Source organism: Bos mutus, chromosome 11 (genome assembly GCF_027580195.1).
Source record: "Bos mutus isolate GX-2022 chromosome 11, NWIPB_WYAK_1.1, whole genome shotgun sequence".
Lineage (NCBI taxonomy): Eukaryota > Metazoa > Chordata > Mammalia > Artiodactyla > Bovidae > Bos > Bos mutus.
This window is the reverse complement of record NC_091627.1, coordinates 37,999,062-38,026,091: the sequence shown is the minus strand read 5'-3', so window position 1 is coordinate 38,026,091 and position 27,030 is coordinate 37,999,062. Positions and strand designations below refer to the sequence as shown.

Here is a 27,030-nt window from a genome sequence, read left to right as displayed (position 1 = left end):
ATGAGGGGCAAAGCCATGTTCCTACCCACATAACCCCCTCCCATCTGCTGTTACCCAGGGCGTGAGAGCAAGTAAAGCTCCAGGGCAGGATAGACTATTGAAGGTCAGGATGAAGTCACGCTGAAGATCTGAGTGCTGGACATCAGTGATTTCCAGAAGTCAAAAGCCCAAGCTAGTCATGAGGTGGAAAGTGTGCAATCCAGAAGTCCAGCGATGAAGGAGCAAGGAGCCAGTCCTGAGGTGTTAGGTGAGGGCAGGAGTCCAAAGGGTTGGGTTGTCCAGAAGACCAGCCCAAGTAGGCAGAGCATGCCAAGGGAGCCTGTCCTAAGCTTTCATATCTCAGGGGGAAAAAAGGATTCTTATTGATAAAATAAAAGGGACTAAAGTGCCTGCCCTGTTTATTTCTTTATTCTGGTTTTTCTTTTCTCCTTTCTCTCATGGTTTGTATAAAGGTTCAGTTGCTGACTGGGAGCTCAACCCAATGCTCTGTGACAGCCTAGAGGGATGGGATGGGGTGGGAGACGGGAGGGAGGTCCAAGAGGGAGGAGATATATATATACTTGTGGCTGATTCATGTTGATGCATGGCAGAAATCAGCATAATATTATAAAGCAATTATCCTCTAATGACAAATTAAAAAAAAATTCAGTCACCACAGAGAAACTTCCAGATTCCAGTTAAGGCCCAGGGCAGGGCAGTCAGTTGCCAACTGTACAGAGCACTGCTTTCCTACTGTTGGTACTCTGGATTAGAGAAATGATTTTAGCCTCTAGGATTTCCAAGCTGATGTTTTCCCAATGGAATATATGTTTTTATATTTAGGAAAAAAAGGCAAAAATGAGTTCCGTGGGCCCTAGGTAGGTAAGAGGAGGCCAGCTCTGCCTGGCTTGTGGGTGAGCAGGCTGTGTGTCCAGCTCTTGGGGAGTTCTGGTAAGACGGCCCTTTGGGGTCATGTTGCTGGCCATAGTGCGTGAGTTACCCTGTCTCCCAGGGTTCTGAAGATTGAGGGCTACAAAGTCCAACAGCAATGAAAACGGGGAGGGGTTGGGCAGGAAGAGTCTAGCTCTACGACCTTGGACCTCAGGTTACCATTTGTAAAATGGAGCCCAAAATGTCTACATTACTGGGTGATTATGAAGACTAAATAATGCCGGTATGCTATACGCACTCAGTAAATGAAGCTCCTCTTTTTTTCTTAGGCAGTGCAGATTTTTTCTTACAACTATTATTTATTTTTTTAATAAATAATGTATTTATTAAATATAAAAAATATATAAAACAAAAAAACATGTCTTATGTTTTTAAGACATGGTCACTTATAACAACCACTCCGCTGAAACGCCCAAGGTCTCACCCTCCACCTTTACTTTCCTCTTCCTCTACATCTCCTCTCTGAATGTGTTGATTATGATTAGGATTTTGACTGTTAGTTGCCCAGTAGTGTCCGACTCTTTGCCATCCCATGGACTGCTTGTAGGCTGCCAGGCTCCTCTGTTCATGGAATTCTCCAGGCAAGAATACTGGAGTGGGTTGCCATTCCCTTCTCCAGGGGAGCTTCTCAACCCAGAGATCGAACCCGGGTCTCCTGAATGTGTTACTCCTTCCTTGAAGTGTGGTCCCAGGAGGTCCAGCCCAGTCTCCAATGCCAGGGGTCCAACTCCAGGCACCTCTGAGAAAGGGGCTCTCTTGTAATGAAAGCTCCTCTCAAGTCAAACAGACGCAGGTGCTGCCTTCTGCTCCCCTTGAACTTCAGAAGCAAGAGAAGGTTTACTCATCAGAACCCCAGGTTGTCAGCGAGGGGTTTTCTGGACCACAGACCAAGCAATTTCTGGAGACCATGCTGACCAGCAGTTGTTTCAGCACTTGAAAAATACAAGCTCACAGACTTAGGGAACGGACTTACGGTTGCCGAGGGGAAGGATGAGGGGGAAGGTAGGCAGTTTGGAATGGAAATGTACACACTGCTATGTTTAAAACGGATAACCAACAAGGACCTACTGTACAGCACATGGAACTCTGCTCAATGCTGTGTGGCAGCCTAGATGAGAGGGGAGTTTGGGGGAGAATGGATACATGTATATGTATGGCTGGCTTCCCAGGTGGCTCAGGGTTAAAGAATTCACCTGCCCATGCAGGAGATGCAGGTTTGATCCCTGGGTCAGGAAAATCCCCTGGAGGAGGAAGTGGCAACTCACTCCAGTATTTTTGCCTTGGAAAAATCCTATGGACCGAGGAGACTGGCAGGGGCTACAGTCCTTGGGGTCACAAAGAGTCAGGCATGACAGCAACTGCACACACACACACACACACACACACACACATGCATGCATGGCTGGGCCCCTTCGCTGTTCACCTGAAACCATGACAACATTGTTAACTGTCTGTATCTCAATACAAAATAAAAAGTTTTTAAAAAAGATGTGAGCTCAAGCTGATTTCTCAGATGGGGGCGGGGGCGGGGGTGGAGGGGGGCTCAGCCATCGGTGGCATGTACTGAGGCTGTATAGACACTAGATGGCGCCCTGTTCCCATGCTAGGGCGCCTTCCTGGGAGCTGGACTGCCACTAACATCTTCAGCCCCTAGCCTGGGAAACCCTGGCTAATTTAGAGTCCTGATACCTGACTCAGCTCAAAAAACCACTTTCAGCCCCACGTGGGTTCACTCCCTTTTTCTTGTCTCCTTTTTCTGCTTAGGTTCTAATTGTTGCACTGCACTTCATTTTATACAGCTTATTCGTTTCTGGGGGAAAAAGTAGGCTGTGCTTCTAAGCTCTTGTTTCAAATGCATCTCTGATGATGCACCCAGTTCTCTCACCCTTGGACCTCAGGGCCTGCCTTAGTGCCTAACTCACGTTTGGTTTTTACTGAATGAATGGATGACTTTTGAAACAATTCAGGTGAATCCTGTCATTTAAAAAGCCAGCATCAAAAAAAAAAAAAAAAAAAAAAAAGCCAGCATCTATTCAAGTTTCTAGCTGAAAACATTAGTACATAAAGGTTGCCTAGGGACAAACGACTTTCCTCTGAAAGGCCCCTCAGATGTTGTATAAGGTTTGGTTGCATGCTGATGCTGAGCGCAGTTTCCCGTCCAAGGGGACAATTCGGACCACCTGTGAAAAGCGTTATCAAGCTCTATCTGAAAACATTTTCCACATCTTGACATTCCGGGGACTCAGGCGTCATTTCTCTTACACATTCAGAATTCAGTGGTATTAACCAATTGGGGAAAGTTCCAGAGACTTTTGCTTTCAGGGTGGCAGTGGCAGCTCTGTGGGCAGTGGGAGGGGGCGGGTCCTGGTTGGTGAGACATCTCCATCCTAAGCCTCAACAGCTCCCCCTGCTGGCAGAAGTATATGAGGCCAGCAGTCGCGCAGCCCAATACAGGCAGGGAGGGGAGGTGGAAGGAACAAGGCTCACCTAGGTGGGGAGTCTGCGTGTTTTTTGTTCTCCTGGAAAGCTCTCCATGGGGCCTTAGACGCATTTCCTAACTTCTCAATTCAACTATTTACAAGAGTTATGTGTGCAGTTGGGGGAGGTTGGACTGTGTAACTTCTAAATCTGCCTCTGGCTGGAGATAAATTTGCCAAGAGCACAGGCTGGGCTTGAACAACAACAACAAAAGCCTGCCTGCGTCTGGCTCCACCATTTACTAGCGTAAGTTACCTTTGGCGAGTCGCCAATGTTTCTGTGGTCTGCCGGATGGTGTGGATCACGTGTCATATGCGGTTATGATGGTGAGCTGCTTAGCACCAAGCCAGGCCTCTGCTATGGTTTACCGTGGACCCACAGGAGGGGCCGCTCCACTCTGCAGTGGCCCCAGAATTCCCCCAGGCATGAAGCCAAGTGGTTTCTGAACCAGGGCAAACCAGAGGCCTCAGGGCTCTGATGCCTGAAACCCAAGCTTCAGTTCTGCTTGGAAAACATGGCTTTCAGAGCTTTGATACAAAGAATGTTCCCCAGATTCATTTTCCTTTTGGCCAAATGAAAGGATCAAAATGATCTTTGTCTTTGTTTTGACTTCCTATTGACTTCACATTAAATCACCCCCGAGAGGGAGTGTCATCGAGCTTGACTGTCCACTCACTCAGTTAATAGCCAAATTGCTCTTGAGCAGTAACAGGAGAGGCAGCCCAGCCAAGGCCACACAGTGGCCGCAGCAGCCTTGCTCAGGCAGAGAGAGCAGACCAGCCTGCAGCCCTGGGCCAGCCCCTCTGCTCTCTCAGCCTCGGTTTCACACGCACCCAGGGAAGTGGACTTGTTCAGGTCCCACAGCAGGGCTGACTCCCATTTTGCATGGTCCAGGTTCTCTGGATACAGCTTGGATGGTTGACGGACATAGAACATTCTTTTCCTGGTGTTTGGCCAGGAATCAGAGGAGTCAGAGATTGTTAGAGGGCCTTGGCCAGGACTTTCATGCTGGAAGGACCCTGCCTCTGGGTGCGGGCAGGGCGCCTGGAGGAGGGAGTTACAGGGAGCCCTCCTGGGGACTCTGGAGGTTGTGTGTTTGCAGTTTGGTTTGTAGGTGATACCCGGAAAGGGGCCTGAAAGACTGTCACTCAGGGCTGCTCATTGCTGCCCGGGTGCGTGTGTGTCTAACGCCCAGGCTCCCAGAATCGATGGTTTCTTCAGATCAGGCTATGTGGGGCTGGAGGCTCAGGAAGTGAAAGGAATTCTGAATCCTTCAAGTTCTGCTGTGAAAGTTGGGTCCTTAAGGGAGTAAGAATGACTCAGGAGTGGGCTAGTAAAAGCGCAACACACCTGACCAGAAGCCAGATGATGTGAGCTTACGTCCCTTCTGCCAGCTACTGGAGGTGAGGTTGGTAGCCTTAGGAAAGTATTTGACCTCTCTGAGAATCGGTATATTCATCTTCTGATTTGGGATGGTGACTCCTGCCTCCCTGGACGGTGGCAAAGATTACGTAAGATTGTGAGTGTAAGAGAGAATTGCAAATTGTAAAGTGGGGGCTACTATTCTAGTGCATAGACCTGGAGTCATGTGTGTTTGCTGGATTATTTGAGAATATTTGATTCTACTCTAGAAAATAAGGGAACCAAACAAATAAGGAGGATAGATAAAAATTAGTATAGAAGCAAATGGCTTGAAAGACCAATTAGAAGTAGATAGAGTGAACCACAGCGTGAATGCAGATAGGAAGGGATGGAGAAGAGTGGGCTCTGAATATTCATGATTCACACTAAATATACATGAGACATGTGAAGCATCAAATATTCAGGCTACACCAAACGTACACGAGACCCATGAGACACTCGATCTTCAATCAGCTGCCCATTGGTGACACCCATCTGGTCCCATTCTAACCCCTAGAAACGCAGATAAGCACCTCGGCTTTCAGCTGACTAAATTGATGATCTGCAGCTGTGCCCCGCTGTCCCTGCCTGAGGCTCACTGATAGAGCACCTGTGTGGCTGGGCCCAGAACCTTCTGTCTTTTACTCAAAGCCTCAGCTCTGTTGCTTGTGACCACACCAACAGCAGGAAGGGCTGATGTGGCAGCCAGGACGGGACACCCAGGATTCGGTGGTGTGGTCTTTTCACAACATCCTGAGTGTCTCTCCCCAGCTTGCGTCCGCTGTTTTAAATTGATCCAGTCACCCACTTGAGCCGCGGCTCTTGCTTTGGTCTGCGAGCCCTTCGGCTTGGTGATCTGTTGGCAGTGGAGTTGGCCGCTATCCTTGCAGCAAGGTAGTCCCCCCACGACACCCGGGGCCAGAAGCGGGGACTGGGCGCTGGGGGTGGGAGGACTGCGTGCTTCCAACTCTCTAGCCCAGCTGCTGAGATGCGGGTGCTGTGTCTGCATGTGTGGTGGGTGGAGGGGTCCCTCAGGACTCCCCCGCACCCCCGGTCAGGTGGGTCAGCTTGCACGCAGAGTGCTGAATGATGCCCAAGAATACACTGTGGACAGCACCCCAGGGATCCTGCCACCCTTCTCCCCTTGTCCTAAAAGGACAGAAAGTCAAGTGACTTCAGCAACCACCTGACAGAATTTCCTGCTCTCCTCATTGGCCTGACCAGTGTCCCAACTTTCTTACCATCGCCTTCCTGCAGACTCTTCTGAACGTCATCCTGAAGAGGCTACGTGTCAGAGAGCAAAGAAAACTGGGTCAGTGTCCTGCCTCGGTCACGTACTCGCTGTGAGATGTACATGAGTCACCTTAACTCTGGGCCTCAGTTTCCTCATTAGTAAAACGATGCCTGACCTTGCACTTATAACAGCTGATGTTTTTTCAATAACCCCAAGTACAAACAAGGCAGGTAGTTCTTTATTTTATTTTACTTACTGTGCTGCTGCTGTTGCTGAGTTGCTTCAGTTGTGTCCATCTCTGTGCGACCCCATGGACTGTAGCCTGCTAGCCTCCTCTGTCCATGGGACTCTCCAGGCAAAAATACTGGAGTGGGTTGCCATTTCCTTCTCCAAGGGAATCTTCCTAACCCAGAGATCAAACCTGTGTCTCCTTCATGGCAGGAAGTTTCTTTACTGTGTGAGCCATGATTGGAAGTCCCTTTATTAAGAAGCAGTGGGAGGTTGAGGAAGAGAAGAGATCAGCTCCTGTCTGGGCCTCTGAGGGGCTGTACGGTAGTGTGGCTTTCACAGCTCAAGATGCAGCAGATCAGAAACCCCAGGTCACCCGGAAGTGACCAGTCTCTGGACAACTGGGTCCCCAGTGCCTGCTCATGTCCTTGTAATGCATTCTGGAAACGCATCCACCTAGAGGAGGCTCCTTTAGGGTGACCAAATGCTCATGTCCACCCTCCAAGAAGCACCACCTCTGGGAACCTGGAAAAGCAAACAGATCATTAAATGGCTAAACAGACTTAAAGCCCAGGGAGTGAGACAAGCCTGTGCCACTGCTGCACAGGCCTTCCGAGTGATTAAATATTTGTGCTGCCAGATGCGCACTCCCATCTTCTCCCTGGACAGCGCTCCACAACCGCGGCGGGCTCTGCCTTCCCGCTGCGCCCCCATCAGCTGTCAGTTACTTCCATCCATCTGCTGGCGCTTGTATGACATCATCTCCCTCTGAACACATGGAGCGTCTGTCGCAGGCCACGCTAAGTTTACAGATCATTATACATTGATTGCGTTTTTGAGTGGCTGCTTCCCTGAGCCTGTGGGGAGGGCCTGTAATTCACCAGGGCAAACTCAGTCACTGCCCCAGCCCGACTTACTCCAGGAAAGATTTCCTTTTAGACAGTTAATCCCCATCAGGAGTGTAGATTCCCATTAGTTTTGATCAAAGAAATTCTCTGTGATCTGTCCTACCCTTAAAGCACCATGTGTGTTGGTTTATTTCACTAATAACTGCTGCCTTTAATGTTGCTGGCAGCCCGTGGGAGCTTACATAAATATCCTTTAAGCCAAAAACAATAGAAAGTGTGCAGGGGCCTTAAGGAAGGCCAGCCTTTGAGTTAAGAGTTTGGGATTTTGAAACAGAAAGCTTTTCCACTCCTCAAAAATAATTCTTTTTTTTTTTTTTTTTAATAAGGCAAGCAATTAAATGTTATGAATAGGCATTTAGAAATTAATTTTTTAGAAGAAACAAAGACCTTAAAGTTCAACCCCAGGTCTTTATCTTCAAGTGTGAATTTCTCCCTCAGACGCCCATATTTTTGAAGTTCCATTTGGGGAGTACCTACTTGTCGCCTGCAGCTTGGTTTCCTAATGGTTTGTAAGAGCTCTCACTATTCACTCCCATTCATAAGGGAAGTGGTCTTTAAAGGAGCTCAGTTTTGCTTCAGAACTGAGGTTGTTGATTGTTTGCTTGGTTTAGACAAGTGGACTCTGGGTTTTGGGTAACTGACATGCTGTGGAGAAGGAAATGGCAACCCACTCCAGTATTCTTGCCTGGAAAATTCAATGGACAGAGGAGCCTGGCAGGCTCTAGTCCATGGGGTCCCAAAGAGTTGGATGTTACTGGGCAAGTTTCCCTTTCGTTTTCAGAGGACCTGATTACCTCTTCAGTGTGTCTGACCAGTGTGACCTTATATCAGATTGCCTGGGGCTTTTAATTGCACAGCTTTCAGGGGCCCATAGGTCCCCCTCTTCATTTTAACATGTGGCACTTTTAGGGCATGGCATGTTCTCCCAGCTTATAGATGATTTTCTCTTGGTTGAACTTCAGAAATGCTGATTCTCAGGGAATGCAGGGAAGCACCTTCATTCACCACTTAAATCTGAAATTCTGGGGCCAAGATATGAAAGTCCAAGTTTTCACACACAAAAAAAAATCACTAAAATGATTCTGATGTATGCAAAGTTCTGATGTTATTCAGAACCGACTTTGCTTTGCCAGATTTCATTTGTTCCCTGTTTTTTTCCAAGATGCGCTCCAGAGATAGGTTTCCAGAACACACCAGAGTCATATAAGGTACCCATAAATTGGGCACTGGTAGCACTTACCTCTTGGCATAAAGGAGAATGCTGGGCGGTGTACATTTCTGTATCCTTCCTCTTATCCCTCTTAGATCTGCACTTTCTCCAGAGCTCCCCAGTGTAGAGAGATCTGAAGATGCCTAATGTGACCTGTTGGCAGTGTGTGGGTACCTTTCTGAGAAGAGGACGAAGTGAGCATTTAGCTTCCTGGTGCTGGCATATACACGTTCATTTTAGGGTCTTCATCTGCTTTGGTAGATAAATCACAAACATTTCCATGAATAACTGTGTCTGTTATGCAAATTGGTTTCCGTCTGCTGGTCTGTTGAGAATAATGTTCCATAATTACAACAGTTATTTACTTATGGGCAAATCAGCTTTCCTACCACCTTCTCCATTTGGGGGAGGCCTCCAGCTGCTGCAGGAGCCTGTGTATCTGGAAGGGCTGGGGGGGCTCTGCCTTTGTGGGCCTGTGGTCTGAGTTTGCAGGTCCTGAAACAGAGAAGGATCCAAATGCCATACATTACTTACTTGTACATTTATCCTAGGAGTGTTTATTGAGCACCTACTTCATGCCAAGAGCTTTGCCAGGCTAGGTATTCAGAGATGAACAGACCCAGTCTTGTTCTCCATCATTCACAGTCTGGTTAAAGAGAAGTCAGCATGGTGTTCTGGTAAGGGGACAGTGCAAGGGGTCATGTAAATCCAGGGAGGATCCATAGTCCAGGATCAGGAAATGCTTCCAGGCAGAGGTGACGTTTTCTCACTATGCAGGTCTGTCCTGCTGTTACAGATTCCTCCCAACACCAGGGAATTTTCATTCTCTGTTCCCTCAAAATTAAATGCTGTTCCCCCCTCTTTTTGGCTATCTCCTCCCGTACATCTTCAGGTCTTCGCACAAACACTGTTTTCTCAGGGAGGCTTCCCCTGGCCTTACTCCCCACAAATCTAAATGATGATTCCTCTGCTGCTTTTCTTTCCTACCTTCCCATTCCTTTACAACACAATATATCTGTATCTATGAGCCTGCGTGTGTGCTAAGTTGCTTCAGTTGTGTCTGACTCTTTGCAACCCTATGGACTATAGCCCACCAGGCTCCTCTGTCCATGGGAGTCTCCAGGCAAGAATACTGGGGTGGGTTGCTATGCCCTCTTCCAGGGGATCTTCCTGACCCAGGGATCAAACCCATGTCTTCGGCACCTCCTGCACTGGCAGCTTCTTTACCACTGGTGCCACCTAGGAAGCCCATTTGTATCTATGTGAGTCTTTAAATAACTGTTTATTGTTCCTACCAGCTCCTCAAGGTAGATTTTCCTCTGCTGTGTATATAACTGTCTGCCACACAGAAGACACTCAGTAAATGTTGGGACACATGAATGAACTTACCCAACAAAGGCGAGTCAAGAAGCCTTCTGGATCTCAGTTTGTTCCTCTGAAAAATGGGATTCAGGTGTGCCTGCTTCATAGGATTTTTAGAGTGTGGTTACCTGAGCAATGCCCCCCTCTCCCCCAAGATTTTCACACCCTTGGAACCTGTACCTGTGTGACCATATATGGCAAAAGGAACTTTGCAGATGTAATTAAATTTTGTAATTTGAATGTAATTAAACCTTGAGATGGGGAGATTATCTTGGATTATGCAGATGGGTCTGGGGTAATTGCAGGGGTCTTTGTAAGGAAGAGGCAGAGAATCAGAGGGACAGAAGGCGATGTGGTCACAGAAGCAGAGAGAGACCAGGAGATGTTGTGTGACTGGCCTTGAAGGTGCAAGAAAGGGCCACAGACCAAGGACTACAAGTTGGAAGAGGGAAGAAACAGATTATCCCAGAGCCTTCATAAGGAAAACCCTCCCTAACCCCTCTGACACTTTGATGCAGCCCTGCAAGACTCATTTTGAATTTCTGACTTTCAGAGCTTTAAGAGAAAAAAAGGTTATTTTAAGCCTCTCTATGTGTAGTAATTTGTTACAGCAGCAATAGAAAACTAATACATGTAGGGATCCAATAAGATCTTGTGTGGGAAGACTCTCAGAAAAACACAAAGCCAGGAGTCATTATTAGTTTATGACAACTCACCCCTTGTTTATTCCATTTCTGTGCAGTGCTATGTAAGTTTCAGCAACGATAATGAGGCAAGATGCTTGAATAATAGCCTTACACCCCAAGGAAGGGTATTTTTTTTCATAGTTTATAATTGCCATAGAGCTTGAAAATCTTCCAGGTCTTATAGTTCTTAATTATGCTCTCATGCATATGTATCAATTACCCACATGCTCCTACCTAGCTTGTTACTGCAAAGATATTTTAAAATATATATATTTGGAACAGTTTCCTCTGCATGCATCTCCGTCTGAAAATATCCTATGAAATATTTCACCTCCACTGCAATAATCCGTGCCGGTTGGGACATGCTTGCCAATCTTCCCCTGCACGATGAAATTAAACCTCCGCTGTTGTCTACTGCAGTCTCAAGCCTGCTCATTCTACCTGGCAATTCTCTCCTTATAACTCTCAGTGGCTTCATTGCAGATTTGGTTCTCTGGGTTTGTGTCTGCTTTGGTGGGTATGGTCTGCAATCCAGGAAGGATCAGGGATTGCCTGACCCAGGAAGTTATATTGAAATGGCAGTGCAGGGGAAAGAAAGGGTGTTGATAGTTTTGCTCACTGTTTCTCCCTATTAGAAGTGACTCTGCAGGGTCTGTATTTCTGGGCCAGTGAATTCTCACAGAGTCTCAGTGCTAGGGAGGCAGTGTTATCTGCTGGTGAATGACTTTACCAAGTGATAGCACGTGAAGTCCTCCAGTGGCCCTTTCGTGGTGATCTTCGGATTTACCTGACTCAATTTTCCAATTTGCAAGTCGATTTTCTTCTTTCCTGATTCTCCCTTTTCCTGCTACTCCTTTTCTTCCCGACTATTTCCCCTGTCCTGGAGCTGCCTGTAGGAACTATGCCTCCTTGTCTCTGTTGGGAAAATCATCTGTAAATCTTCATCTGGCATTTTCACCAAAAGGACCGATGGCATTCTGTGGGCGAGCTAAAACATGGTGGTCTGCCTTGATTTTTAGCTGTTATACTGAACTTAAAAAAATTTTCTTTTGTGAAAGGCGAGATTTTACCTGTGGAACCTCTACTTTATAACATACACGTTTTATCAGTAGGTAGAACATTTAAGCTCTCTCCATCTTGGTTCCTTCATCAATGGAGGTGGTAATATAAACACTGTAGTGTCACTGGGAGGATTACATGAATTACTATGTGACATGCTCGTCACTCCTGGCGTACAGTCATTTGTAAAGTACTTATTGTCTCCTCTGCCCCCTCACTCCATTCTCGTGCTTGAGATGCATACACGCTCTCTGGTGGATTTGCTCTACAGAACGATTCTGGGGTTCTAGTTCAGAGAGTCGATTTGGTTTGTCCCAGGAGAAGCCTAGGAATCTGTGTCTGGATTCCCAAAGCTGCCCAGGTGACACTGACTCAGGTGTTCTTCAGACTGTACTTTTAGAGGCTGTTCCATGGGCTGTAAAGACGGCGACCTGCACCTTGAGCATCCTCGGGGCAGTGCTGTGTGCTGTCGGTTTGTGGTGAATCACAGTGTCTGTCACAGAAGAGACACCCGATGCACACTGGTCAAAGTTAAATGAGTACCTCCATGCACTTTCCATGTTACCTGATTTATTTTTTCAAGTTTTACTCCTCACTGGGCAATCAGAAGGCTATGCATAAAGTACACTAGTGTGACAACTCATCCTCAAGCCTGAAACGTATCCTAGGCAACATTTGAGTCCCCATTCCCCTCCATTCCTGCAGGTCTACATCTATCCACCTTTCCATAAGCCCCAGTTCCAAGCCATGTTCTCTATGACTCCCTCTCTGGTTAGAATTAACATTGCCCTTCTCTCCAACCAGCTTCTGCATATCATGTAAGATAATTTAACTCACACAGGTTATGTATATTCATTGTCTCTCTCAGCAAACCTCACGCTCTCAGTGGTTTCCAAACCCACCCCCTTTTCCCATCTGGACCACAGTTGGCTCAGTCCCAGCTCCATCATCTTGCTTGTGTTTATGACATTAGCTTCTTCTTTGACTGAGTCGGGTGACTGTGAGTTCTATATCTTTTCAATAAACTCTCCTTTAAGTAGGCTAGTTGAGTGGGTTTCATTCATTCTTTATCTTCAAAAAGAAATGTGAGAAGCAATTGGGCATGTCATGGAGCAAACAGTTTACATTTGAATTTGAGATGGACCTGGGTGTACTCACCTTTCTTAAAGATGAGAGCCCCAAACACAGCTTCAGAAGAAGCAGGCTGGAAATATCATGCTTGTCTGCAGCTAAGCTGAAAGCCAGTTCCTGTGTTTATGTATAAAGTCAGCATTCTCTGTTACTCACAGCTGGGTGAGGGAGACTTTCCTGACTGGATATCTGACCCAGCATGACTTGGGCTCATAGCCTGCTATGGGGGAACTGCTGAGACTGAGGTTCAGTGTGGAAAGTCTTTTCTGCTGCCTTGGGAGATGGTTGTGGAATTGACAGGCACAGAAGGAATCGACCTAGCTCTTCCCTCTTCCAGTACAAGGGCAGCCTGGCCTGGCAAAGGGCTTATACAGAATTTCCCCTGTTCTTTAGGTTATTTCTAAGGTGTTAGCACCACGCCGATGCTCTTGTAAAATCACACTGGCTGCTAGTCCCCTTGGATGGTGTCTTAGCCACCAGCTCTAAATGCCTTCAGATGTTCGAGCCAGCAGACCCTGCACTGTCCTTGTTGGCCAAGGCACTGTCACCTGGTCAGCAGGTGCTTATGGAGAATCCCCGGGTGCCCATCTCTGTACCAGGCGCTCTTGCATTTAGCTTATATGTGTGAAGAAAACTGTTAATTGCCTGCTGGACGTGCTGTTCTGGAAGGGTTCTGACACTTCGGCGAGCATTGCCAGGGCAACCAGACCAAGAGTCTGTTAGTTAATTAACATTGCAGTGATCGCACCCTATTCTAGCTTCTAGAGAAGAGGAAACTGGCTGGGATGTTTTCGTCCTCTGTGAGGGGTGGGAGAGAGAGAAACAAAGAGTTTCACAGTAGAGGCTTTGTCTCAGTTTAAGGCCAGCTGGGACCAGACACGGAGAGAACTGATGTTGCAGAGAGTTACAGACGAAAGGAGTTCAGCTCATAATCAAGTGGATGTTCAGCAGAGAAACGGTTGAGGGTTTCTTAGGACAGAAGGAAACGACAGCACTAAGGGTCTGTCAAGGGCAAAGCTTAATTGCTTCGGGGTTGAATTGGGGTCCAGGTTTCATGCAAAGGTTAGCCTTCCAATCAGGGCTCCCGAGAAGATCACTTAGAAGGGCTTTTGTAGAAACAGTTGGGAATTCATGAAGAAAGACACGCCCATGTGGATTTTGTTTAATTTTGTGTGTATGTATGTCATCACAGAAAGCAAGGAGTGACTGTTCAAGTTCCTCATGGATTATTTGGGGCAATCACTCTTTGGTTTTTGTGATCACACACACACACACACACACACACACACACACACACACAATTAAACAAAGACTGTGCCCATAATGGGCTTCCCAGGGGGCGCTAGTGGTAAAGAACCTGCCTGCAATGCAGGAGACATAAGAGATGCGGGTTTGATCCCTGGGTCAGGAAGATCCCCGGGGAGGACGGCATGGTAGCCCACTCCAGTATTCTTGCCTGGGGAATCCTTAGACAGAGGAGCCTGGCAGGCTACAGTCCATGGGGTCACAAAGAGTCGGACACGACTTAGCACATGCCCATAATGGTTTTTGACATTTCTGCCCATAGTCCTGGCTGCCTTTTGGTGCTCTGAACCCCATTATGCAACCAAAGGTCTTTGGAATTAGGGTGGACTCCTAAGGAACTCATTTATAGGTTGGGCACAGCCAATCAGATTCTATCTTCAAGAATTGCACTAAAAAACTGAATTAGTTGCTAGTCATAAGCCTGAATGGGGAGGGCAGGACACGGACACCTGTGCTAGGCAGCCATGTCTGCATGAGCACCCAGACACAGAGAACAGCACTCGGGCAGCAGGGGAGGAAAGTTATTCACTCATTCTTCACCCATCCATTCATTCTTCACTCATTCAGAGCTATTCACTGAGTTACTTCTATGCACTATACCCTCCTCAGGACACAGGTAATGCAACAATAATTAAAACACAGTCCACTTCCTCATAGAGTCTACATTCTAGTGGGGCTAAAGGGAAACATAAAACAAATAAACGTACACTATATGCTCTGGCAGTAGTAAACACTACGAAGAAGAGAAAAGTCACTAGGACCAGAGAGATAGATGGAATTGAGAAGCTGCTATTTTAGATAAAGAGGACAGGAAAGGCGAAACAAGGGAACAATAAAGGTAGCGACCTAGGAGGAAAGAGTGAAGGGGGTGGCTGGGAGGATTAGGGACAAGGTTTCCTCTGGCCACAGAAAAGGAGAGAGGGATTCTTTTGAGATCTGGCTGTCCTTACTGTCCTTGGGTTCTGTGAGATCCCCTGCTGTACATCTAGTGAATTACCCCTTTTTGCTTAAGCCAGTTTGCATGGCTTTCATTTTCTGGCAGTTATCGGATTTCAAAGTCATCTACAAATCCACACGGTGAGTCTAAAGCAGTTACAAGTCACCCTAGAATTCCTGTCAAGGCGCCTTAGTCGGAACACATGGCTCTCTGTCTCCACCTGGTGCCGGTTCCCTTGAGGTGCAGGAGCCTTAACAAAGGGACAGAAACCAGTCTGTGAGCAAGAGAGATAATAAACGCAACTGTTTCTTATCCCAGTTTTAGCAAAGTGGAAGGAATTAAAATCTTGAAAGCATTAAAAGGCTATTTATTCATGCTGGGATCCACCTGTTTCATCTGGAGGATTCCAGGGAACTTGGAGAGATTAGTTGTGATTTCTTTGAACTGAGGGCAATAGCTGGTCCTGTCTTGGAGTCTGGTCCCATCGCTCTGGATGGCTCTGAGTGATTCTACATGTAAACCTGGGGTACAGTTCATTCCTGGCCTTTTGATCTCAGTCTAGCTAGAGAATCAACCAACAAGGTGGGATCTCTCTAGACTCTGTGGATCCCCAAGATCCCACAGATACCCCAGTGTCAAAAAGGAACATAAAAAACACTGTAGCTTGAGGCTCTGACTGCTGTTGGACTTGTGTTTAAGGGAAACAGTATTTCTTGAGTTCTCTGATGCCAGGCACTGAACATACGCCATCTTTTCCTATCTCTAAGGAATTAACCTTATTGTAAAGATGGGGAAGCAACTCCTGAGATTAAGCATGTTGCTGGATCAGTCAAATTCTGGGTTGCAAGCTCCAGAAGATTACTCTGGCAGATAGAAGCAGAATACTAAAAGGAAGTTGGGAAGCTCACAGAGAACCAGGGCTAAGCTTTGAGAGGTTTGCCTCCAGTTGCTCTGGTCTGATGAGCAGACAAGTAGATACCAGATTTGCACCACTGGCATTTTTGTGCAGGTACTCAGCTTCTGCTGCTGCTGTGAGTACCAGGCCTCTTCTGTGCCAGAGATTCAGCACTTCAGCTGTCATGACTCCCACACCCCTTTGTTCTTTCTCTTTTGTCTCATCAGCTCCCATGTAAAAATTTGGCCAAGTGGTCTGATCAGGAGAGCTGCAAGGGAGGCTAGGAAAGGATGTGTTGGTATTCTTCAACTCTTTTGAGAGAGGCTGTTTCAGTTCCTTATCAGGGAGGGAATTCCCCCTAAATAGAATGGGGTTCAGATGTAGGCAGCCAAACAGAGTCACGTACCCTCCAGAGCTGCCAATATAGCATGTCTGGTGCCACTGGGGAATTGGCATCTCTTTCCAGAGTCCTTCTTTCTGTCAATACAATGGAAGGAGATGCTGGTTTTAAAAATTCATCAAACAAATGGAGTATTGAGTATTTTCATCATGTCGCTAAGTGGTGGGGGAGGGGTGCCAAGGTCAGAAGACACGGTCCTTGCCCTCAGGGTGATAGCTTGTCGAGCCGTCATCACATGGTGGTGAGTGGTGATGATGGATGACTAGTGTATTGATTGCCTTCTGCACCAGGTGCTTTGGATCTGTTGTCTCTAAATCCTGACAACAACCCTGCAAGGAGCTATTTGTAATGCCATTTTTTTCAGATGATGACACGGGTGCTCAGAAAGGCTCCATAACACGCCCACATCACACAATTAAGAAGCAGCAAATCCTAGACTACAAGCAGAGGTCTGTCTGGCCAACTCTGACCTGGGGATAGTGGGGGCCAGAAGGATTCAGCAGCTTGACAAAAGTCTGCAGCCAATGGCAGAGGTGGGATTAGAACCCAGGGCTCTGACTCTGGTCCCTGTGTGCTTAGCTGCTAAGTCAGACTGGCTTGACATCATGTCATGCCAGGTGTAGGCTGGCCTGCCTGCCCCCTCTTTGCATTTGTTGTTCTGAAGGCCTTTTATTCAGCCTTGAGGTTTAGAACTTGTCCTTTCCAGTCCCAGGTTTTTGAGGGATGCTGTCCACCTCAGGTGATTTCAGGAGATGCGGTGTGTCATTAAAATCAGATCACCAGAGACCCTCTGAGGACAGGCTAAGTGACAAGCAGGACATCGAGCAGCTGAGCATGGAGGTCATTTCCCGTTTGACTTTCCATCAGGAGGGCTCACTGTAGCCTGTGTGACTCCTTCAGGAGAGAAGCTCTCGATATTACCTCCCCTCTGTGAGATGGCAGGATGCTGTCATCTGAGGGCAGTCACCCTGACCGCTGGTGAGCTCCTTCCATAAAGGACAGGGACAGACTGCTTTCTTTAAAAAACAAAAAGTTGCTGTATTTATACCAACTATTAACATATACACACAAACTGTAAAGCTTAAGTATAGGAGTCATCGCAAACCGATGGCAATTCAACATCTGGGGCTAGTGGCCAGAATGCTCGAGCGGGATGGGTCCAGATCAGACTCCCACGGTGGAGGGGGCATCTTCAGAGGTTGAGGTGGCCAGGACAGGCTGCTGGTGGTGATTAATTTCCTAATGAGGAAAAAGGACTCCTGCAGAAGGAGCATGCTCAGAGCCTTGGTGGGAGATGTTTTGTGAGTGACATTATGAGGACATGCCTCCCAACTGGACAGGTCTGGGAGCATTGAGGGCAAAAAGGAGAGGATAGTCTGAGAGAGGTTGGGGGAAAAACAGACCGAATTAGAGGAGTTGGTTCTTTACACCTTTCTCTCCCACCTCCCATCTCTGGTCCAGCTTCCACCGTAGTGATGTAGCCTTAGTTTTCATCTTGCTGCTTAATGTACCCATGGTCTGTATGCAAGTGCTTAAATATGTTTATACTTGTTGTGTGAGCATTACTGGATCATTTCTATTCGGTTCCTGTAAATGTGAGCCTATACCACCTTCTCCCCTTTCATCTCTCTCTCTCTCACACACACACGCACATACACACCACCCGTGAAAACCTCAGAGCTATTTGCTGCACCCTGGGGATTGCTTTGTCTTTGAGAGGCCAAAGAGAAAAACCCATCAGCCGTCAAAGATTTTAATTATTTATTTTTAATTACATAAGCAATGCATGAATATGTTCTGGTTGTAAAAAATTCACATGATACATATAAAATTAACATCTCCTTCAAGTGAAGAATTTTAAATAGCTCTGGTCCTCACCTGTCAGACCACAGGTCTGCCATGGACCGGTTCCAGGGGATGTGGGAGGACCAGGAAGGGGGTTAAAGCAGCATGGAGCCCTTGTTATACAGGGAAGGGTGGGGAAGCTGGGGTCACTTGTTAATGAAATGGGGGGTCTCTAGCTGAACCTACCCTTTCTGTTTAGAAGCTGTGGACTCTGCCAGGAATATTCTCTTAGGTTTTTGCAGTTTTCTTTTCAAGGAGTGAGGAAGAAGATGTGTGGGCCCCTGCTCCTGTATAGAGATTCACTCTCTTCTTTAACACATGGTGCTTTAAGGCAGTTGGCATCAGAGGCCACTGCTCAGCATCTCGGCCTGATGGCTTCTCTCCAGGGGGCTGCCTTCCCGGCTCAGACAGAAAAAGAAGAATCTTCCTCACACATCCTCTGTCCCGTCTGACTTACTGAAGGAGTTTTGTGGTATTGGTTCATACCCTCCTTTAGTTTAAAGGATCTGGACCTACTTGGCCGTGGCAAGCAGGAAGACTTTCGTCAAGTACATCTCTTCTCATCAACGTTTTATTAATGAGTATTTCCCTGTGACTCAATTTACCCCTTTTCACATTTGCTGCAGAACCAAATGGAGATAAGCCAAAGGTTTAGGAGGAGGGGCCAGAAGGGCACTGAATCAAAGAGAGGTTGAAGTGGAAAGAATCTTAGAGACCATTAACTTAGTGCCTCACTTTACAGGTGAAGACACTGAAGGCCGGGGAAGTTTGGCCTAACACTCCAAGTTCCATAGGCAGGGTTAGAAGCAGTAGGAGAACCAGGATTCCCAATTCCAGGCTCTCAGGTCAGTGCTGTGTCTACTGCCCCAGAGTCAGAGTCCAAGCTGTCACTGAGATCCACCTGCAGGACCTGGGCACGTCATGACAATTCTTGGTCCCAGTTGCCTCGTCACTCCTATCTACCTTAGATAAGAACCACTGCTAAGAACATCATGAAATAATGAGTAGGTGCCTTGCAAATCACCAAGCAATTTTCAAGTACAAAAAGTAAATTGCATTTCGGTTATTGGCAAGACAAGCCTCTTCATCATTCAATCCAAAATCATCACCTACCTGAATAAACTTTTTTGGGAATCTGATCAGAAAGGTTTGCTTTTCAGTTTTACTTTGTGTTTTTAAGTTTCCTAGGAACATGGTTATGAACTGAGTGTTGTATGACCTTAGGAAATTATTTTTAATTCAGTTGTTGTTGTTCAGTCCCTAAGTCATGTCCGACTCTTTGTGAACCCATGGACTGCAGCACACCAGGCTTCCCTGTCTTGCACTATCTCCCAGAGTTTGCTCAAACTCATGTCCATTGAGTTGGTGATACCATCCAACCATCTCATCCTCTGTCGCCCCCTGCTCCTCCTGCCCTCAATCTTTTCCAGCATCAGGATCTTTTCCAAAGAGTTTGCCCTTCACATCAGGTGGCCAAAGTATTGGAGCTTCAGCATCAGTCCTTCCAATGAATATTCAGGGTTGATTTCCTTTAGGACTGACTAGTTTGATGTCCTTGACATCCAAGGGACTCTCAAGAGTCTTCTCCAGTGCCACAATTTTAATTCAGTTAGGTGTGATCACAATGTTGTGGTTATGGCCAGGATGTCATTAATTTGGAGGACTGTGTGACAAAGTGTTTCTGAGTTATTATTTAGGTGTTACATATCATGTCTGTAATTTACTTTTTAATGGTTCAGCAATTATAGATGCAGGCGTGTGTGTGTATACACACATATGGTCAAATCTTAATATTTGAGTCTTGGTGGTACATGTGTTCTGTGCCTGGCTGTTGAGTAGATTCTTAGTCTAACTTCCTATATGTTTGAGAGTATTTTTAATAAAATGACTAGTAAAACAAGTTTTCCAGGTGATCCTGATTTTCTCTAATGGTTTGAGCCCACTGATGTGGAGCTGTGAGCCACTGACCAATGACAATGTGTGAGTGGAAAAAACTTTTTAATTCCCTGCTTGGTGTCTTGTCAGAATTGGGATCACTTTTCCTCAGCAATACTGGTGAGGTTCTATTTCCCATGGCTTTGTTTCTCCTGTCTGAGTCATCTATAAGACCAAAGCATTGGAATGACAAGCCATCTTTAACATTTCCAGGCAGACCTAGAGGTGACACTGACTCAACTTGCAGGTACTGATTAGAACAGTGGTTCCCAAACCAAGGTGCCGAGGAACACTATCCAGAGAATTTCAGCAGGCTTAGGATGAGACACAGGCATCTGATTTAACAGCCATCAGAGGTAATTCTGATACATCTATATTTGAGAGCCATATTTTAGACTACAATGATCTTAAAGCCAAGTTCATGGGTTTGATTCCAAACTGAAGGGCTATTTAATTTTGCAGGAAGCAAAGTTGTGTTCCTTAATGATATCCTGCACATCTCACTCTATTCTATCATTTTTTAAATAGGGGTCCTGGTGGGAAAAAGTGAAAAATAAAAAAGAAACAGGGCAAAGAAGGGGAATGGATCAGAGCAATGTACTATTGTAAACACATGCACAATTTATTCCCCTTCTTATGAGGACCTGATGCAGTCTATCATAGAGGTGGCTGCATTTTGTTGGTGGGAGAAAAGAGGCTTTATTTGTGGTTCTCTGATTACCAAGTATATTCCTACCTCAAGAATTTTGGATGAAAAGGTAAAAAAATCTCTTGTTAGAATCAGTGAACTATGATCCAAATGAACCATGCTTTTAATGAAAAACATTTGATGGACACTTACATGGCAAGCCTAGAAGGAGAAATTGAACCTTGGAAAACCAAAAAAAGAAAGAACACTCCCCCTTCACCCAGCTACCTTTCTTATGAACACTTCCTGGACGCCTTACACCACCCTCAAAGAAGCCAGGAACCTCCCCACAGCCCTGGTTTCTGCAGCAGGAACCAGCAAGGTCTTTCACAGGCATGCCACAAAGCAGCTTCCTGTGTTCTTATGTAATACGTCTTTGCAGCTTAAACCTTTAATTAACCAGAGATGTCATCGAGAAAAGTTTGCCAAGGAAGAGGATGCCTGGTTTAATTAAAAAGATCTTTAATAGTTATTACGGAAATCAATTTGGAATTCAGGCCTGAGAGCAGTGATGTGGGAAGAAGTCGCTGAAAGGAACTTTGCCATCTCTCTGGGTAATGGATTTTAACCCTTTGATCTGCATTGCATCAAAATCCCCGGGACAGTGGTCCAGGGGGAGGCAGAGGGATGCTTATCGCTCATCACTTTTGAATCTACCTTCCAGATCCAAGAGGCGGATCTGCCTTATATATGGAAAGCCTAACCTTTCTGTTATGCAGTTATCCTGGCAATTGAAGGAAATAGAAAGCCATTATAAATTGAAATTCTCCTACCTCATAAGTATAAGCTATTTTTTTTCCCCAAGAGATGCATTATTTCTCCCTGAGGATTTGTGCTTGGATTTTACATCAGTCATCTATTACTGCTCAAACCCACCTTCTTTGGATCAAGCCAGAACAACAAAAAAAAAGGGATTTGGCTCTAAGGAGCACAAGGGAAATATTATTTTCACTCGTCTCATGAAAATGATGACACAAAAGGTGAACTAGCCAGAGGATGGGCAAAATAAATTGTCTGTGTTGGGGAAAACTGCAAAAAGGAAAGAGTTTTTATTTTTTTTTATAAACAGCATCCTGCCAACAGGGAGTTAGTTTTAATATCATCCTCTGAGGCAGCCCTGTTGAGTTCAGATGTTAAAAGCACTTTTCAAATAATCTATGTTTAATTAATATTTGTACAGCACTTAGCAAGGGTATCTGAAGACAGGTGCAGAGTATGGCTACAAAAACGATTTTCCTGTTGCAATGTTAGCTCATTCTCAGGCAGACTGAAGCACCTCTACCTGGAGTTCCTATCATTACTCAGTGGGAACTCAGTGGAAACTGAGTGGAAACTGAGAGGATGGACTAGATCTTTCAGCACTCAAGCCTGCATCCTAATCATCAGCTTACACTTTCTTGAGAAGATGAGAACAGGCTGGTATTTATTGGTATTCCTTACAGCAAATTGCCCAGAATCTGGGCCCACAATATCTTTGTTGATTGCTTGGCTGATTACCTGAAACTTCTGGGTTTATTAGTCCCCAAAACATCTCAGCTCCCTGTTTCACTTGGTCTGTTGAACCTAATGAGGGGTGTCACTTGGGAGAATTAGGGGTTTGGGGTAGAGGCTTTATAATGCAGGCTCTACTGAAGAACTTGTCTTGCTGGAGATAGATCAGGTAGCTTCTCTAAGCTCCACTTTCCTCAATTACAAAATAAGAAGCATTGAAGTAGATGGTCTCCAAGATCCCTTCTGGTTCTAACATAGTTTGATCCACTATTTCTCCTTTGTCTTCACTGGGTGTGTCTGTTCTAAGTTAGTGGACTGATGGTACACAGGAAATCTCAGTGCTTATTGAAACATTTCTGCCTGAGTACGGATTGTAAACTGGCAAGCAGCAGTCTGGATCCAGTCTGCAGATCTGTTTAGTTTAGCCTACCTAATATTTATTTTGGAGGAAGGGTGGGAATTGAATTAGTTTACAACAGTTAAAATCCAAGATATATCCTGAAGTTGGACTTGTGTTTCTGTTGAGATGTTGGAAAATTTTGGTACTGCTTCATCTTCACGCTCAATGATCAATTAGGATTACTTTCTTGTGAGTCCTAAATGGACCCCATCACTTCCCACTATGTCTCCAACAAGCTGAATGTCAGTCCCATTGTTTTCATTGTGTTTATGCTGTCCTTGACCTCATCCCACTTCACTCATTCATGGCCCATAGAGGCATGTGGGTAGAGGAAGAGAGAGTTTGAGGAATAATTAGAGTCCAATGTCAGGAACCTCCTGTCCTTTGAAGAGACATCCGTGCCAGGATGCTTCCTGAGATGTGTGAGTTTCTAGGTGGATAAAGTGCCTTCAGTTGGGTGGATAGGATCAGACATCCACTGACTGATATGGGTAGCACAATGTTTTCCCATTTAAAGCCAGCTCAGTATGTCCACATTGTCTCTCTCCTTTGAACAAATGTGAATATCATTCACTCAGAATAGTGCCCCTCAGGAACACTGAGGCTACCCCAAACTCAGCACATACACACAAAAGAATTTGAACAGAAAAGACCCTTTTGTCAGCTAAAGTGATCAATCCTCTTTTAGCAACATCAGTGGAATCCCCCTGTCCATTAGAGTGGCCATCTAACTTATTGCCTAAAATAGGAATTTATTAAAAGTGAAAGGGGGCACTATTAATAATTATGCCAGGAAAATACTTCCCTAAACAAACTGGGGCATGTGGTCACCCTGCTCAATGTGCAACACCCCCTAATGACTTGATTACAAAAGCTGCCATTGGCCGCAGCAGGTTGTCTTGGGAGCCAGGTTCATCCCATTTCCACCCCTGGGGCCTGCGTGGCTCCTCTCATTGTTGAAATTCCTGCCAGATTGGAGAGGACTCATCCTGTTTCCATTTCTTCCAGGAATTGAACTCTCCTGTCCACTTCTACCTTTCTCTGATGCTCTAAACTTAAGATGGCATCACTGACTCAATGGACATGAGTTTGAGCAAACTCAGGGAGATAGTGAAGGACAGGGAAGCCTGATGTGCTGCAGTCCATGGGGTCGCAAAGAGTCGGACACAACTTAGCAACTAAACAACAACAAGACTGTCTTTGACTCTCAGAGATGATGCACGTGACCATTAGATGTGGCTCTCTGAAATTTGGGTCCTGGGGAATGGATGAAATCTCTGTTTGGATCTCTCCATTTCTTTTCCTGCTCCTGTTCCCCTCTTTCAGAGACCCTGCTAGGTAATTCAGGTTAAAGAATTTCCCTCTACTTTTCTTTAAGCTAATTGGGTCATCCGTTCATGCTGCTAGAACTTTACATTTTCCATGGGGGGAGGGGTGGTCCCTGGCTCAGGTCCCTGCAGGACACCAGCTCTGAAGATCACACCACTTTCACAACCAGCAAAGGCATATCATTGCAGCAATAGTGAGTTTTATACTTGGCATTTGGGTGAGGAACAAAGAAAGTTTGGGGGCATTTCAAATAATGAAAGAAAGGAGCAGGCTTTTGAAATGCAAAGATATAAATCCCTTTCCAGGAGGCAAATTATACAGTGGAACAGAAGGGAAAAGAAAGGGAAGGAGGGGTTGAGGGGAGTAGGGTGGTGAAAGGAGGTGTTTAATGGATAGAGAAAGATCCAGAAAGGTGAGGTTCAGATCCCTCAGATAAAGCCACCCATCTACTCAGCGAAGATAAGAGGAAAAGCTGGTTGGCTTTATTCTTTTGACAAAGATGCACCAATGTGGCAGAGAGAGGAAGGAAGAGGGTTGGTGACAGCTCATTCCCATTTACCACTGAACTATCCTATCACTCACTCTATAAAAAGGAGTTGCAGGAGACACGGGACATACAGTTTGACAGAATCTACAGTGGCAAAGAAAAAGAAGAGGAACACAGAGGAAAAGAGAGCTGATGTATTATTTACAGGTAGAGAACTTGAACAAAGCAGGATGCAAAAACAGGCCCAAAGACTCGTGTTTGTACGACTGTGGGATGAAGGCAGACACCTCTGAATTCTTGCTGCTGTACCTTTTGCTGCTGGAGACCTCTGTCAGTGCTGGGCCGGCGTGCCTGTGTGTCAGCTCATTGCTGTGCTCCAATCTGCCCTGCTCTTGGTTACATTTCCCTGCGGCCCGGAAGGGGTAAAGTTCTCACCAGGAAGCTGCTGGGCCTCTGTAGGTGCAGTCTCATTAGGCTGGGCACAGAGGGCATCTCGCTGGTAGTGGCAGGTCTAATAAGCATGCAGATGGAAGACACACGTGCACACACACACTCTCACTGAAGTCATGCAGTGGGCAGAGAGGAGGGATTCGGGGAATTGGATCCAAAAGGAACAAAAGGCTGCAGTCTCTGCAGTGAGCTGAGTGAGAGTGACAGGAAGACAGCGAAAGGCAACCAGAAGCAAAGTGTGAAAACCCACAGCCAAAGGCGCTGGGGAGCATATGCCCTGGACTTCGTGGCTTCCTCCTCTTCCCAGCTTACATTGGCTCCATATGCTGCTTCACATAGCGTTCCCGGGCCATAATGGGTTTTATTCCATAGTTTTTATACGAACGCGGATGACTCACATCTGCTCCAATACCCAATTCAGTCTCTAATGTCTTCGGCTGCTAGGAGAGAACTTGCCAATTGACAGGAGTGGCAAAAAAAAAAAAAAAAAAGCTTCAATTCAGGGATAAGGAAGGTTACCACCCCATAGGTGTGAGCTGGAAGGCCTTTGAGAGGGCAAGACCTTAGGAATGGGAAACAGACCCTGGGAAATGAGGAATTTGCTCCAGACTATCAAGACCTGAGGGTGAACCATTAAAGGGCAATAGGACAGTCCTAATTCAGAATGTACTTATTTTTCTTATTTCCCTGTCATGTTAAATCTTTTGCTAGGAACTTTTCTTCCCCATATAGACTGTGATGAGAAAAAAGTCACTTGGATTAATCACCAATGATAGCTAATCCCCCACTGGGATCAACTGTGTTCTGCATTACTTAAGCTGGTTATTAAAGTTTTAAATATTTGGGGGAATGCCTGGATAGGCTGGAGGCTGGGAGAGACTTAAAGGGCTGGGCCCTGCATGGAGACTCAACCTGGCTTCCAGATGTTTGAAGTCCCATCCGAAATCAATTTCAAACCTAATGACAGTGACTGGCTTGATAACCCAAACTAATATGGCTTTTGGCTGGATCAGGTAATGACACTTGGCAAAACTGGATTCCCTTGACAGCTTTCATAGGCCCAGGGAATCTCCTCCACTTGAATGGAGGACAAAGTAGTAATCAAGAAGCAAGCACCTTGAAAGTTGATAACCGCACTCCCAGGCATCACAGGCCCCGGATGGAGCTGCCATGGGGAAACTAGGGCCTCAGTTTCCCCAGATGCCAGACAGCACGAAGCACCTTACATCCTCAGCAGCAGGCGGTGTGTGCTGCTGCAACCATCTCTAAAGCTTGGCGGTGGTGTTGTGTAACTGTTTGCCATCTGTTACTCAGAAGCAGCACCACAAAGCGCTGAGCAATGGACTACGGAGCTGCGGCTCCTGCCTGGAGCTGACAGCATCTCAGCAACTTGCCTGGGGGTCCCCTGCAGAGCCTGCCGCAGAACACTTTGCAGGCTCCAGACCGCAGTTCCAGGGCAAGGCTGCTGGAAGGGATCCAGGAAGCTCATGATACTGCAGAGAGGGGTTCTCTTGCTGCTGCCCCCAGCCCTCCCAGACTGTGATCTACCTGGACCTCTGCCCAGCCAAAGCAGTGGCTGGGGAGCCTACCCCAACCTTTCAGAGTACAGAGTTCTAATAAAGGCAAATGGTTCTGTGTGATGGTCTGAGAGCTCAGCTGAATCTTGAGATGGGCTGGCAAGACTGCTCAGCTTTTCTGGGCTGTTTTATTTTCTATCTTTGTTCCCACCCAAAACTTCTTATCTACAGCCTAGCCAAAAACACGATGGAGCTAGGAGGAAAGACTGTCCTGTGACTGAAAGACAATGTACCAAATACAGGAGCAGATGCCTCCATTTTTGACTCCACTTTTTTGCTGGCTTTGTCTTCCTGAAGAGTGAATTCTGGAGCCCTACTTCACACCTGCCCTGCCTCCTATGCTGGGCCCTGTGGGGAGAGGCAAAGAGGATGATGGCTAGAGTAGGAGGTGCATCACTTTCACCTCACGAACAACTTGATGAGATAAGCATTCTTCCAAGTCAGGCTCACACATCAGATGGCACTGTTCCCCAGGGAGAGCAAGGTGTCGTTCTCCCCCCCTTTCAGGGATCAGATGATCAAGTAACACCAGCACCTTGCACTTAGCTTTCACAACTATTCATTCACTTGTAAATCGTGCCCATTTCACAGATGAGGAATCTAAGCCTTCTGAGGTCTCCATGATTCACACAGCTATTGCGGCTGACTGGGGCCAGAACCCCTC

The 27,030-nt window shown here is 46.3% G+C and overlaps 1 protein-coding gene across 1 annotated transcript in view; it reads left to right on the top strand.

Moving 5' to 3' along the window:
- The window catches only part of CAPN14 (calpain 14), a 56,376-nt gene that overhangs the window by 28,546 nt on the left and 800 nt on the right, over positions 1–27,030 (top strand). Inside the window, exon 22 of the mRNA XM_070380196.1 lies at positions 14,975–15,009. Coding sequence (XP_070236297.1) covers positions 14,975–15,009 — 35 coding nt within the window. The remainder of the gene's footprint in view (positions 1–14,974; positions 15,010–27,030) is intronic.